At 33.3% G+C, this 15567-nt stretch overlaps 1 protein-coding gene across 3 annotated transcripts in view; it reads left to right on the top strand.

Annotated features, from left to right (window-relative positions):
* Nucleotides 1-15567, top strand: part of LOC103022911 (zinc finger MIZ domain-containing protein 1) — an 87286-nt gene that overhangs the window by 57592 nt on the left and 14127 nt on the right. For all 3 annotated transcript variants that reach the window (XM_049464485.1, XM_049464483.1, XM_049464484.1), the window contains exons 5-8: nt 11601-11739; nt 13632-13746; nt 13845-14050; nt 14704-14887. In XM_049464485.1, coding sequence (XP_049320442.1) covers nt 11601-11739; nt 13632-13746; nt 13845-14050; nt 14704-14887 — 644 coding nt within the window. The remainder of the gene's footprint in view (nt 1-11600; nt 11740-13631; nt 13747-13844; nt 14051-14703; nt 14888-15567) is intronic.

A 15567-nucleotide genomic window follows, 5' to 3' on the forward strand; every position in this document is an offset into this window, starting at 1 on the left:
ACTTGAAAACATTTGGACCGAACAGCTATGAAATGGAAGAGATGGCACACCGTACCATTGTAAATAGAGATCATTTAACAGAGAACAGCTAATATTTCATGAATTATCATGTGATCTCTGTGGTATTCAGACTCAATTCACAAATCAATGAACACAAATTCAAAACATTCTTTACAAGCTTAATGTTGCAATGCTTTAATATCATACACAGCTACAGTGAAACTTAGAGCCAGACTCTGGATTCAGGGTTCTTTTGGATTCTTTTCCTTCTGCTATTACCAAACACAATTCTGCATGTGTTTACGTAAACATAATACAATCTTTTGCAGTGTGACAAAAAGCAAATCAATCATTTTAAGTATACGTATATAGAAATGCTCTCAACTCACCCCAGTTACTGACATACTACAGAAACTGCTCAATCAAGTGAATAGAGTAAACATGTGGTGAAGAACAATGGTATTTAAATTGTGTGAAACTGACAACAATAAATCCATTACTTCCTGCTATTTATGTACTTAGAAGTATTTTTTTCTCAGTAGCATAGTTGCTGTGAAGTGTGGAGAATAGTTTTTCGATATATTAATTATCACTGTAATCAATAATTTACCACAGCTGAAAGGTGCTGTAAAAACTTGAAAATGGGTCTTAAAAGTGCTTGAAAAGTGCTTGAATTTTACCTTGTAAAAGATGTATGAACCCTGTGGATTATACTTCAGAATGTGTGTTTCTGACGGAAAACTGAGAAATGAAGAAGCAAACAAGTATCAAAAAGTTACTGTGAAAGAATTGCTTATTATTGAGGCTTTTCCACAATTAATTAATCACAGATCCTCACAGTAAAAACGAACTAACAAACTAAAACCATAAAACCGAACTAATGCAATCGCTGCGGTGTTGTTTGTGTGTGTTTGTTTGTGTGTGTGTGTGTATGTGTATATGGTAAGCACGCAGGAGGTGGGTCACTCTGAACTACGGGAGCCCAAAGGGAGTGTAGGTAGCAGAAGTTTAAACTGAGAAAAAATAGATTTTCATGAAAACACATCATCCTTAATTGTAAATTGGAATTAATCGATAGAATCGATTTTTTCGCCCGGCTCTACCCCAAGTGATTTGTAAAGTAGTGGAAGTTTTGTGGAGCTCAACAACACTCCTCTTGGAGCTACCTTTGAAACCATCTGCTACTTTTATCTGTGTTTTATTTTTCACGTAGTGGAGAAAAGCACTGTCACTGTGCTAAAGACTCTCAGGCACTCTCTCTCTCTCTTAATCAATCATTCTGTATCATTTTTGGTGAAATATCAACTTTGGTAAATCATTGAGAAAATGGGGTTGAAGGGTTAGCAGGTGTTTGGCAGGTCTGATCTGTAGCAACGTGCTGAGTTTAAGTTTGAACAAAAAAGAAAGCAAGGAAACCTGGATGAACCGTCCTACAAGATGTTCCTCTGCAACCAACTTGACTGTGTGCTTTTAGATTTGAAGCTTTATCTTCTAAACATAAGTGATTTTAGCTTCAGTTAGTTTGAACGTGGTCTGTGTTGTGGTGTTTAGCCTGTTAGCTAACTTAGCTAGCTTACCTAAGCCAAGCTATGAGTGTAAACATAAAAGAACCCAGCCAGCGTTCGCCTTTCTTTTACTCTAATTCCAGTCTTTTGACTTCGCACTCAGTGTATCTGAAACTGAGCTAGCTAAGTGAAGGCTAGCTTAGCAATTATCAAAAAACAATACAAAACCATACAAATTAGAGTTTAGATTCTCTGCCCGAGCTTGACCTAATGTCTGACCCAAACTTGGGCCGGGCTGAGATTTCACACCATTTTCCTCAGACTAGGTTGGGATGGGCTCAAGAAAATGGTCTGTGAAGTAGTCGCCTGTTTTTTTATGCAATTTTTATTTTATATAAAGCTATGGATTGATAATCACAACACAGTAAAATAACAAATCATACTGTTTTTTAAATAAAAGTTGCACAGGTTAGAATTTTATAATCACGCAGCTCTGGGGCAAACACTTGAGATCCTCCACTTGTCTGCATTACACGCTGACTTGCAGTGCTGTGTGTTCCCATTCTTAATAAACATTTTCTTAAAGAACAGGTCAATGCTTCTTCAGTGTTTTTTGTTAAAAAGCTCAGTTTTAATGCTCTACTTACACAAAAATGTCGGGTTTAATTCAGGCTCCGGCTCATAATAAAAGTGTATGGAGCTGGTCAGGTTGGGCTCTGGCAGAATGTACATTGATTTGGGCCGGGTTGGTCTGATTTTTTGGGCCTGGTCTTAGCAAATACATTACAAAAATAACTGTAGCGTTAATTGCAGCTTTCTGACCATCATCAATCACGGAATCTGAGCCAAGTTTTACATAAAGATATATAAGTGGACTGTTAGTCAGACTTGAGTGTGTTCTGTGGTGAACAAGATATTAGCCATAATGGTAAATAAAGAAGCTAATGGTTTCCAGCATCTGTCTTATCTGATTTAGAGAAGGTGATCACTAAATTATTTCACTAAAAAGTAAAGAAAAAGTACCTGTATGTTTTAATTTTTCTTCATTTTTAACAGATTCTGCTCTTCTGCTATTCAAATGCGTTTTCATGCATAACTCTGTTTTTCTTACTTACTAATTTTTGCTGCATGCCATCGAGTTAAACAGGATTTTTGCAATCTCTGTAATAATATTAGCGGAGTAAAGTTAGTTTGATATTCGATATTCAGCGGAGATTCGCCTTTCGGCCGTTCTCTTGCTCACAGGCAATGTCCTAAACTCTCCCAAATTACATTTTCCAAACCACAGAAGAACAGAGAACAAACTACAAACGTCAGATTTTCTGAAAACATCCAACCTTTCTGTTTCTCCGAGAATATTTACTGAAAATGGCAGGAATCGCTGCAGCGGGCGCTGAAGCTGTTAAGGGACCGTCTGCAAAGTACGGACCCTGACTAAAAACGTAAACATTCACAGCGCCGTTTAATGCATTTCTACTGTAACACGCCCATATGAAATATAGATAAAAAAAAATCATACGTAGTCTTTAGAGACACACCTGAAAAATAACTACAACTTTTACTTTTGAAAAATATGATTTGGTTGATTTTATATTAATTTTTTAATGATAAAAATTGCTACTGTACTGCACTAATATGAAATATAGAAATAAAATCACTTGTAGTCTTTAGAGACACCTGATAAACATACTACAACCTTTAGTTTTGAAAAATATGATTCGATAGATTTTTTATTAATTTTTTAATACTAAAAATTGCTACTGTACTGTACTAATATGAAATATTGATAAAAAAATCACTTGTAGTCTTTAGAGACACACCTGATAAACATACTACAACTTTTAATTAAAAAAAATATGATTCGATTGATTTTTTATTAATTTTTTATACTAAAAATTGCTACTGTACTGTACTAATATGAAATATAGAAATAAAATCACTTGTAGTCCTCAGAGACACACCTGATAAACATACTACAACTTTTAATTTAAAAAAAATATGATTTGGTTGATTTTTTATAAATTTTTTAATAATAAAAATTGCTACTGTACTGTACTAATATGAAATATAGAAATAAAATCACTTGTAGTCTTTAGAGACACACCCGATAAACATACTGCAACCTTTAGTTTTGAAAAATATGATTCGATTGATTTTTTACTAATTTTTTAATAATAAAAAATGCTACTGTACTGTACTAATATGAAATATTGATAAAAAATCACATGTAGTCTTTAGAGACACACCTGATAAACATACTACAACTTTTAGTTTTGAAAAATATGATTCGATTGATTTTTTATTAATTTTTTATACAAAAAATTGCTACTGTACTGTACTAATATGAAATATAGAAATAAAATCACTTGTAGTCCTCAAATACACACCTGATAAACATACTACAACTTTTAATTAAAAAAAATATGATTCGATTGATTTTTTATTAATTTTTTATACTAAAAATTGCTACTGTACTGTACTAATATGAAATATAGAAATAAAATCACTTGTAGTCCTCAGAGACACACCTGATAAACACACTACAACTTTTAATTAAAAAAAATATGATTTGGTTGATTTTTTATAATTTTTTTAATAATAAAAATTGCTACTGTACTGTACTAATATGAAATATAGAAATAAAATCACTTGTAGTCTTTAGAGACACACCTGATAAACATACTACAACTTTTAGTTTTGATAAATATGATTTGGTTGATTTTATATTAATTTTTTAATAATAAAAATTGCTACTGTACTGTACTAATATGAAATTTTATTTATTTATTTATTTATTTACCTTTATTTAACCAGGGTAGTCACATTGAGATTAAAAAATCTCTTTTACAAGTGAGCCCTGACCAAGACAGCATCACAAAAAACACAAATCAACTAATCTACACCCTTATAGCATAGAGACGTAAATACACACATACAAACAAAATACTTTAACAAGAACAAGCATATTTATAAAGATTTGAGACAGATGATTTAAATTCCTTCAGTGAAATAAACTGATCTAATCTAAAATGTTTCTGAAGATCATTCCAGGTTGAAGGTGCATCATAACTGAAAGACTTCTTTCCAAATTCAGACCGAACAGCAGGAATATCCAGTGTTATATAACTACTGGAGCGTAAATTATACAAGGAACCGTTTCTTATCAAAATTTCAGACAAATATGAGGGAAGCTGACCAATAATTCCTTTATACACAAAAACTGCCCAGTGTATTTGGCGTCTTACTGATAGTGGAGCCCAACCTGTCATTTCATACAGTTTACAGTGATGCGTTAAGAAATTGGCACTTGTTATAAATCTCAATGCAGAATGATAAACAGAGTCCAGCGATTGCAGTGTCGTCTTTGGGGCAAATCTGTAAATTATATCCTCATAATCTAAAACAGATAAAAAGGTTGCTTCAACTAATTTTTTCTTAGCCTGTTGAGTGAAGCAAGAACGGTTCCTAAAATAAAATCCAAGTTTCAGCTTTAGCTTTTTAGTGATATACTCAATATGTGATTTAAAAGAGAGCTTATCATCTAGCATAATGCCTAAGTATTTATAAGATGAAACTTACTCTACTGACTTACCAGACAGTGTACATATTTGAGGGACATGTAGGTCATGTATCAGATTTTTGGAAAACAGCATATATTTTGTTTTCTGATCATTAAGGGCTAATCGTAGATCATTAAGATTATGCTGAAATGTCACAAATGCTTCCTGTAACTTTGAAAGTGCTTGTACCGGTGATGAAGCACAGCTATAAATAATAGTATCATCTGCATAAAAGTGCATATTGGCATTAGAAATATTACTACTTAGATTATTTATATATATAGTAAACAACAAGGGGCCTAAAATAGAACCCTGTGGCACTCCAGCACTGATATTCATCCTATCTGAAAGATTCCCCTCAAAGAGTACCTGCTGACATCTATTACTTAAGTAATTATTAAACCAACCAACCACACTATCGGCCAATCCAATACTAGATAGACGGAACAATAGTACATCATGATTCACTGTATCAAATGCTTTTGATAGATCTACGAATAGGGCAGCACAAGATTCCCTACAATCAAGAGCACGAATTACATCATTAAGTACTTTGGTGGTAGCTGTAATGGTACTATGTTTTTTCCGAAAACCAGATTGAGAAACAGACAAAATATTATAAGTAGATAGAAACTGCTTTACTTGATCTGAAACTAAGGATTCGAGAATTTTAGCTAATACTGACAATTTTGAAATTGGCCGATAATTGTCTAATTTAAAATGATCACCTCCCTTGAACAAGGGCTGAACTATAGCAGATTTCCAAACCTCTGGCACACAATTCTGCTCCAATGATAAATTTAAAATGTAAGTAAGTGGTTCAACAATAATATCAGCTGCAAGTTTCAAGAAAAATGGTTCAATCTCATCAAACCCTGCAGGTTTTCTAGTATCCAACTTTTTCAGAATTGATAAGAGCTCATTTCTCATAACTGGTCTAAAATTAAACTGAGGGTTATCTTTTACTTCTGCACATTTATGATCCAATATGTTCTGCTTTGGCCAAGAGTTAAATATAGATCCAGAGGAAATGAAATGCTTGTTAAAGCAATTCACCATTTCCATTTTATCCGTAACTTGTTGATTGTTTACAACTAATTGATTAGGAAGATTACAGCATGATGGGGTAGGAGACAATGACTTTATCGTTTTCCAGAATTTTGTTGGATTATTTAAACTTCTTGATGTTTCATCTAGATAAAATTGTGATTTAGCTTTTCGAACAGAAATATAAAAATAAAATCGCTTGTAGTCTTTAGAGGCGTGTCTCTAAAGACTACAAGCGATTTTATTTCTATATTTCATAGTACAGTACAGTAGCAATTTTTATTATTAAAAAATGTATAAAAAATCAACCAAATCATATTTTTTAAAATTAAAAGTTGTAGTATGTTTATCAGGTGTGTCTCTGAGGACTACAAGTGATTTTATTTCTATATTTCATATTAGTACAGTACAGTAGCAATTTTTATTATTAAAAAATTAATATAAAATCAACCAAATCATATTTTTTTAAATTAAAAGTTGTAGTATGTTTATCAGGTGTGTCTTTAAAGACTACAAGTGATTTTATTTCTATATTTCATTTTAGTACAGTACAGTAGCAATTTTTATGATTTGAAAATTAATATAAAATCAACCGAGACATATTTTTTTAAATTAAAAGTTGTAGTATGTTTATCAGGTGTGTCTTTAAAGACTACAAGTGGTTTTATTTCTATATTTCATTTTAGTACAGTACAGTAGGTGTGTCTCTAAAGACTACAAGTGATTTTATTTCTATATTTCATATTAGTACAGTACAGTAGCAATTTTTATTATTAAAAAATTAATATAAAATCAACCGAGTCATATTTTTCAAAACTAAAAGTTGTAGTATGTTTATCAGGTGTGTCTCTAAAGACTACAAGTGATTTTATATCTATATTTCATATTAGTACAGTACAGTAGCAATTTTTATTATTAAAAAATTTATAAAAAATCAAATCATGTTTTTTAAAATTAAAAGTTGTAGTATGTTTATCAGGTGTGTCTTTAAAGACTACAAGTGATTTTTTTATCAATATTTCATATTAGTACAGTACAGTAGCAATTTTTATTGTTAAAAAATTTATAAAAAATCAACCAAATCATATTTTTTTAAATTAAAAGTTGTAGTATGTTTATCAAGTGTGTCTCTAAAGACTACAAGTGATTTTATTTCTATATTTCATATTAGTACAGTACAGTAGCAATTTTTATTATTAAAAAATTAATATAAAATCAACCGAGTCATATTTTTCAAAAATAAAAGTTGTAGTATGTTTACCAGGTGTGTCTCTAAAGACTACAAGTGATTTTTTTATCAATATTTCATATTAGTACAGTACAGTAGCAATTTTTATTGTTAAAAAATTTATAAAAAATCAACCAAATCATATTTTTTTAAATTAAAAGTTGTAGTATGTTTATCAAGTGTGTCTCTAAAGACTACAAGTGATTTTATTTCTATATTTCATATTAGTACAGTACAGTAGCAATTTTTATTATTAAAAAATTAATATAAAATCAACCGAGTCATATTTTTCAAAAATAAAAGTTGTAGTATGTTTACCAGGTGTGTCTCTAAAGACTACAAGTGATTTTATTTCTATATTTCATATTAGTACAGTACAGTAGCAATTTTTATTATTAAAAAATTAATATAAAATCAACCAAATCATATTTTTTAAAATTAAAAGTTGTAGTATGTTTATCAGGTGTGTCTTTAAAGACTACAAGTGATTTTTTAATCAATATTTCATATTAGTACAGTACAGTAGCAATTTTTATTGTTAAAAAATTTATAAAAAATCAACCAAATCATATTTTTTTAAATTAAAAGTTGTAGTATGTTCATCAGGTGTGTCTCTAAAGACTACAAGTGATTTTATTTCTATATTTCATATTAGTACAGTACAGTAGCAATTTTTATGATTTGAAAATTAATATAAAATCAACCGAGACATATTTTTAAAAACTAAAAGTTGTAGTATGTTCATCAGGTGTGTCTCTAAAGACTACAAGTGATTTTATATCTATATTTCATATTAGTACAGTACAGTAGCATTTTTTATTATTAAAAAATTTATATAAAATCAACCGAGTCATATTTTTCAAAAATAAAAGTTGTAGTATGTTTATCAGGTGTGTCTCTAAAGACTACAAGTGATTTTATTTCTATATTTCATATTAGTATAGTACAGTAGCAATTTTTATTATTAAAAAATTTATAAAAAATCAATCAAATCATATTTTTTAAAATTAAAAGTTGTAGTATGTTTATCAGGTGTGTCTTTAAAGACTACAAGTGATTTTATTTCTATATTTCATATTAGTACAGTACAGTAGCAATTTTTATTATTAAAAAATTTATAAAAAATCAATCAAATCATATTTTTAAAAACTAAAAGTTGTAGTATGTTTATCAGGCGTGTCTCTAAAGACTACAAGTGATTTTTTATCAATATTTCATATTAGTACAGTACAGTTGCAATTTTTAGTATTAAAAAATTAATAAAAAATCAATCGAATCATATTTTTTTAAATTAAAAGTTGTAGTATGTTTATCAGGTGTGTCTCTAAAGACTACAAGTGATTTTATATCTATATTTCATATTAGTACAGTACAGTAGCAATTTTTATTATTAAAAAATTAATATAAAATCAACCGAGTCATATTTTTCAAAATTAAAAGTTGTAGTATGTTTACCAGCTGTGTCTTTGAGGACTACAAGTGGTTTCATTTCTATTTTTCATATTAGTACAGTACAGTAGCAATTTTTAGTATTAAAAATTAATATAAAATCAGCCGAGTCATATTTTTCAAAACCAAAAGTTGTAGTATGTTTATCGGGTGTGTCTCTAAAGACTACAAGTGATTTTATTTTTATATTTCATATTAGTGCAGTACAGTAGCAATTTTTATTATTAGAAAATTAATATAAAATCAACCGAGACATATTTTTAAAAACTAAAAGTTGTAGTATGTTTATCAGGTGTGTCTCTAAAGACTACAAGTGATTTTATTTCTATATTTCATATTAGTACAGTACAGTAGCATTTTTTATTATTAAAAAATTTATATAAAATCAACCGAGTCATATTTTTCAAAAATAAAAGTTGTAGTATGTTTATCAGGCGTGTCTCTAAAGACTACAAGTGATTTTATATCTATATTTCATATTAGTGCAGTACAGTAGCAATTTTTATTATTAAAATATTAATATAAAATCAACCGAGTCATATTTTTCAAAAATAAAAGTTGTAGTATGTTTATCAGGTGTGTCTTTGAGGACTACAAGTGATTTTATTTCTATATTTCATATCAGTACAGTACAGTAGCAATTTTTAGTATAAAAAATTAATAAAAAATCAATCGAATCATATTTTTAAAAACTAAAAGTTGTAGTATGTTTATCAGGTGTGTCTCTAAAGACTACAAGTGATTTTATTTCTATATTTCATATCAGTACAGTACAGTAGCAATTTTTATTATTAGAAAATTAATATAAAATCAACCGAGACATATTTTTAAAAATTAAAAGTTGTAGTATGTTTACCAGGTGTGTCTTTGAGGACTACAAGTGGTTTTATTTCTATATTTCATATTAGTACAGTACAGTAGCAATTTTTAGTATTAAAAATTAATATAAAATCAGCCGAGTCATATTTTTCAAAAATAAAAGTTGTAGTATGTTTATCAGGCGTGTCTCTAAAGACTACAAGTGATTTTATTTCTATATTTCATATTAGTACAGTACAGTAGCAATTTTTATTATTAGAAAATTAATATAAAATCAACCGAGACATATTTTTAAAAACTAAAAGTTGTAGTATGTTTATCAGGTGTGTCTCTAAAGACTACAAGTGATTTTATATCTATATTTCATATTAGTACAGTACAGTAGCATTTTTTATTATTAAAAAATTAATATAAAATCAACCGAGTCATATTTTTCAAAAATAAAAGTTGTAGTATGTTTATCAGGCGTGTCTCTAAAGACTACAAGTGATTTTATATCTATATTTCATATTAGTGCAGTACAGTAGCAATTTTTATCATTAAAAAATTAATATAAAATCAACCAAATCATATTTTTCAAAAGTAAAAGTTGTAGTTATTTTTCAGGTGTGTCTCTAAAGACTACGTATGATTTTTTTTTATCTATATTTCATATGGGCGTGTTACAGTAGAAATGCATTAAACGGCGCTGTGAATGTTTACGTTTTTAATCAGGGTCCGTACTTTGCAGACGGTCCCTTAACAGCTTCAGCGCCCGCTGCAGCGATTCCTGCCATTTTCAGTAAATATTCTCGGAGAAACAGAAAGGTTGGATGTTTTCAGAAAATCTGACGTTTGTAGTTTGTTCTCTGTTCTTCTGTGGTTTGGAAAATGTAATTTGGGAGAGTTTAGGACATTGCCTGTGAGCAAGAGAACGGCCGAAAGGCGAATCTCCGCTGAATATCGAATATCAAACTAACTTTACTCCGCTAATAATATTGTTGAGTCAGTAAAAATGTCTTTGATATGATTATTGTCAATATGTTAAGAAAATGTTTTATGATACAATAAAGTATTGATATGTTCAAGCTCTAGTTGCTCCATATTAACCAAGTGATTTTTGGGTATATGAGGAGAGCCTTGAGCCTTGTAGTCAGTCAGTTGCCTTGTTTTCTTTTTTACAACATAATGTTTAAGATATGGTATTACTTCTTTCCGTTCTCTGACTTTTGGCATAGGATGAACCACATGAAAATTAAAAAGTCAGTTATTTAAAAAAAAAAAAAAAAAATTCTACAGAATGATCTGAAAAGTCACTACATCTGAATCGCTAAGTTGGCAACACTGCTTGTAGTGTCTGACAAATTCAGAACATATTCTCAAGTGGATAGTTCTCTGACTGTATACCGCAATGATGTGGTGATATGAAAAGTATACTGCCCAACTATAAAAAAAAAATACTTTTTTTTTTTTAGTGTAAAACACAATCATTATACTACTAGCTGTCAAATCAGGTAGCATGTTATATAAGTATACATATGTTTAATTATGTATTCTGTGTTATGCAATATATAAATATATTATAATTATTTTCTGACGTTCATTTCATAAGAAACCTTGTGCTTCCACTCACTGGCCACTTTCTTAGAAACATCTACATTATCTGTTTCATCTTGTTATTATCAGTCATCCTAAAAACTAACATGTGTGCGTGTACATGTGTTTATGTGTGTGTAAACCCGTAGGCCCCCTCCTGTGTTGTGTGCGTCTGTTAAGGTCTGATTAAGGTCATTACTGCAACTCGTCTCCCTTCGTCTTCTGATCAGTCTGGCTTCCATAAGCCCTGATAATCTAATGATCTCTCACACACACACACACACACACTACTGAGACACACTGTACTGATGACAACACTGACACACCCACAGTCTAGGAGGATGACCGTATTCATTGTGCTGAGTTTGTGTGTTACAGTGTGTGTGTGTGTGTGTGTCTGTGTGTGTTTTTCTTTAGCTCTTCTGTCTTCCTGGAGTGAGGAGTTGGGTCAGCTGCTCCTGCTGAGGCACCAGAGGAACAGACAGAGTGACCCTACATCAGGAAAACCCCCCATACAGCCCAGCATGACCAGCATGAAACCAGCACTTAACCACGGGTTAGTCTCACACACACTTACACACACACACACACATACAGAGTACTTACAGCAAACCTACACATTCAATCACACAGCAAATCAGAAGCCAAACACTGATTAAACAGATAACAGTGTGAGATAGGACAAACATATATGCTGCCCTCTGGTGGTGATCAGATCATTCCTTACAAGCTCCTCCCTTCTTATAATAGCTCCTGACATGCTGATGTTGATGTCCTTTTTAAAATAACTATCAAAACATTTGCAGAAATTCACTGAAAATCCATCTGCAATGTTAATTACTTTTAAGGACTGCATCAAAGACTTGATACACTTACACTCAAGTCACTCACACTTAGGGACTAAAGCTTAGATCAGACCCAAAAAACCCACCTCAACAGGCACATTTTGCCCAAGCCCGAACCGGCCCACCCCATTAACTGTAAACTGTCATTATATGACAGAGCCTGATTTAAACCCAACATTTGTTCAGTAAGTAGAACGTCAAAATTAAGCTTTTTAAAATCTTTTTTGAATGAGAAAAATCTGTTCAGAATGATGTTAATTAACACTGCAACACTGAAGAAGCATAGACCTATTCTTTAAGAAAAACTGCTGCGCACAGCTCTACAAGTCAAGTATGTAATGCGGACAAGTGAAAGAGCTCACAAGTGCCTGAGCCCCAGAGCTGCATGATTATAACATTTTAACCCGTGCAACTTTTTTTAAAACACAATTTGATTTGTTACTTTGCTATATTGTAATTATCACGCCATAGCTTTAAATAAAATAAAAATAGCATTAAAAAAACATACGCCTATGTCACTGACCATTATTTTGAGCCTGACCCGACCCAGCCTGAGGAAAATGGTGAGAAATCTAGGCCCCACACTCCTGCCTGAGTTCGGGTCAGGCTTGGCCTCGGGCAGAGAATCTAAACTCTATCAGAGACTCAGGAGTCAACTTGGACCCAGCGGCAACTTGGACACTCAGACTACCATCCAGCGATTCAAATCTCAACTTGGACTTACGCTCAGAAACTCAACTCGATGTTCATAACTAAAGAGTTGAGACCAGAGATGTATAAAGTACTAGAGACCCAGACTTGAGTAAAAGTACTCAAAAAAGTGACACAATTAGAAGCTGAAGTGATCTTAAGCTCCATACTTAAGTAAAAGTATTCTACATTGTTTGTACTCACAGTGAGGAAAATAAGTATTTGAACACCCTGCGGCTTTGCAAGTTCTCCCATTTAGAAATCATGGAGGGGCCTGAAATTTTTATCCTAGGTGCACGTCCACCGTGAAAGAATACATCTAAAAAAACAAATTGTCACGATGTATGATTTATAAATAATTTATTTGTGTGTTACTGCTGCAAATAAGTATTTGAACACCTGTGACAATCAATGCTAATGTTTGGTACAGTAGCCTTTGTTAGCAATTACAGAGGTCAAACATTTCCTGTAGTTTTTCTCCAGGTTTGCACCAAACACTGCAGCAGGTATTTTGGCCCATTCCTCCACACAGATCTTCTCCAGATCAGCCAGGTTTCTGGGCTGTGGCTGAGAAACACGATGTTTGAGCTCTCGCCAAAGATTTTCTGTAGGGTTTAGGTCTGGAGACTTGCTAGGCCACTCCAGAACCTTGATATTCTTCTTACGGAGCCACTCCTTGGTTATCCTGGCAGTGTGCTTTGGGTCATTGTCATGTTGGAAGACCCAACCACAACTAAGATGATTATGGATCTTTTATACAAATTTTCTATTCTTGTCCTTTAAAGGACATTCAAATTATAGGAAAATACTGTGCAATTTTAATTTAAACACAAATAAATTATTGTTAGGTCATTTTTGCAACACAAGTTCCATGTATGACATTTATGCCTGTGTTATTTTTCTGTCTCTGCAGTGACGGCTCTTATCCATACGACCCTGTTCCGTGGCAGCCGAGCGCCAACCAGGCACCTGGAGCTGTCTCTGTGGTCACTACTGTCTGGGGAGTGACTAACACCACACAGAGTCATGTGGGTGATTTGCTTAAAGTGATAGCTTATTGAGTGCATAATATTGTGAGCGCATAATAACTTAACCGACTGTGTGTGTGTGTGTGTGTGTGTGTTAGGTGTTGGGGAACCCCATGGGGAATCCCAGCCCCCATATGAACCCTGTCGGTAACCCAATGGCCAGTGGCATGGCTGGTCCTATGAACCCAGGGGCTTTTCCTGGGCCGCAGCAGCAGTTCTCCAAGGCTGGGGGCAGTGAGGGGTACATGCAGCAGGGCATTTATGGGAGAGCCAGTTACCCCGGTGCTGGAGGATACGGGGGCAGGTCAGTGATGGAAACAGCCTTCTTTCCACTGCATGGCTGAACAGTTCTAAGTACAGAAGTTATTTGTGCTGGTGGCTTTTCCACGATTCTTTTTAAAGAATTTTATCCATTTTCTCCCTAATTTGAAAGGCCTCCTTCGATACATGTGAAGTCAACCACCATCTCTTTTCCAACTGCCACTGTTGTAGCATTACCGAGTAACCAGCGCACTCACTCCAATATCTCAGCTCACAGATGCCTGTGCTGATCGACATCACCTTGGGTGTGATGTAAGTAGAGAGTGCCATCTAGCCACCAAGAGAGAGCAAGGCCAGCTGTGCTCTCTCGGACTCCGGCTGCTGATGGCAAGCTGCATGATTTGGGATTTTAACCAGCGTTCCTCGAAACACAGTGACAGCGCCTAAGTCCGAGGGATGAGCCTGACTTTCTTAGCATGGTTATCTAACTGTACTTGAGGCCACACAACTGTTTAGTTGGAGGGCTTAATAATGCAGGGATTTATTGATTGGCTGCACGTTTGCTTTTTTACGGCAAGGTAACAGTTTATATTGTGTATAGCTTGTGCTCTTGTGTCACTGATGTAATAACAGGATCCAGCGATGAATGGAAGGGAATAAGATATCTCTCCTTTCTCTCTCTATTTCTCTCTGTAGTTATGGTGGAGGTCCTAATGGTATGACTCCAAGCTCCCGCCCTCATTCTGATTTCAGCCAACCAGCTGCTGCTGCTGCCGCTGCTGCTGTTGCTGCTGCAGCTGCCACAGCAACAGCCACTGCCACAGCAACAGTCGCCGCCCTGCAGGAGACTCAGAATAAAGACATGAGTCAGTACGGACCGGTGAGAGAACTGGACACACACAGTGGACACCTCTTCTAATGAATGCATTCAGCAGCATTAAGTTGTACCCACTGCTGACACAGAGGTGCAAATGCACACACACAGCTTGTCAACTCCCTGTAGAAGCGAAGTATTGCCAAAAAACAGGACTCTCTGGAGCAGAAGAATAAACATAAAACTACTGGAAGATGATAACTACTAATGATATGCACTATTTTAAATATTGTCATATCTCAGACTAAATTTATTGTCGTTTTAATCAACACTCATTTATATTTATTTGTTGTTTTATTTGTATCTCCTGTTATTACTATTAACTCCCATTTGTTTACATCCTCTATAATTTCCACTCTCCCCTTTGTGCTACAGCATCTAATCTGCATGTACTCTGTCAGGGTAGCTCTCCAAGCGCTAATCCAAGTTCGGCTGACTAGCACTCAACTGTTTGTCATTTTACCATCCCTCATTCCTCCCATTCACTTTCATTCATTTTCACACACCACAAACCATAGAGTTTCTGATTCCTGACAGCTACCAACTTCTAGTAATCTATCATCTTTTTTAATTATAATTTTATTTCAATTTTTTTTTCTCCCCAATTTTGCCCAGCCAATTACCCAACCCACTCATTAGGACTCCCCCTTTCACTGGTGATGCCCCAACACACCAGGAGGGTGAAG

This window comes from Astyanax mexicanus, chromosome 15 (genome assembly GCF_023375975.1).
Source record: "Astyanax mexicanus isolate ESR-SI-001 chromosome 15, AstMex3_surface, whole genome shotgun sequence".
Taxonomy (NCBI): domain Eukaryota; kingdom Metazoa; phylum Chordata; class Actinopteri; order Characiformes; family Acestrorhamphidae; genus Astyanax; species Astyanax mexicanus.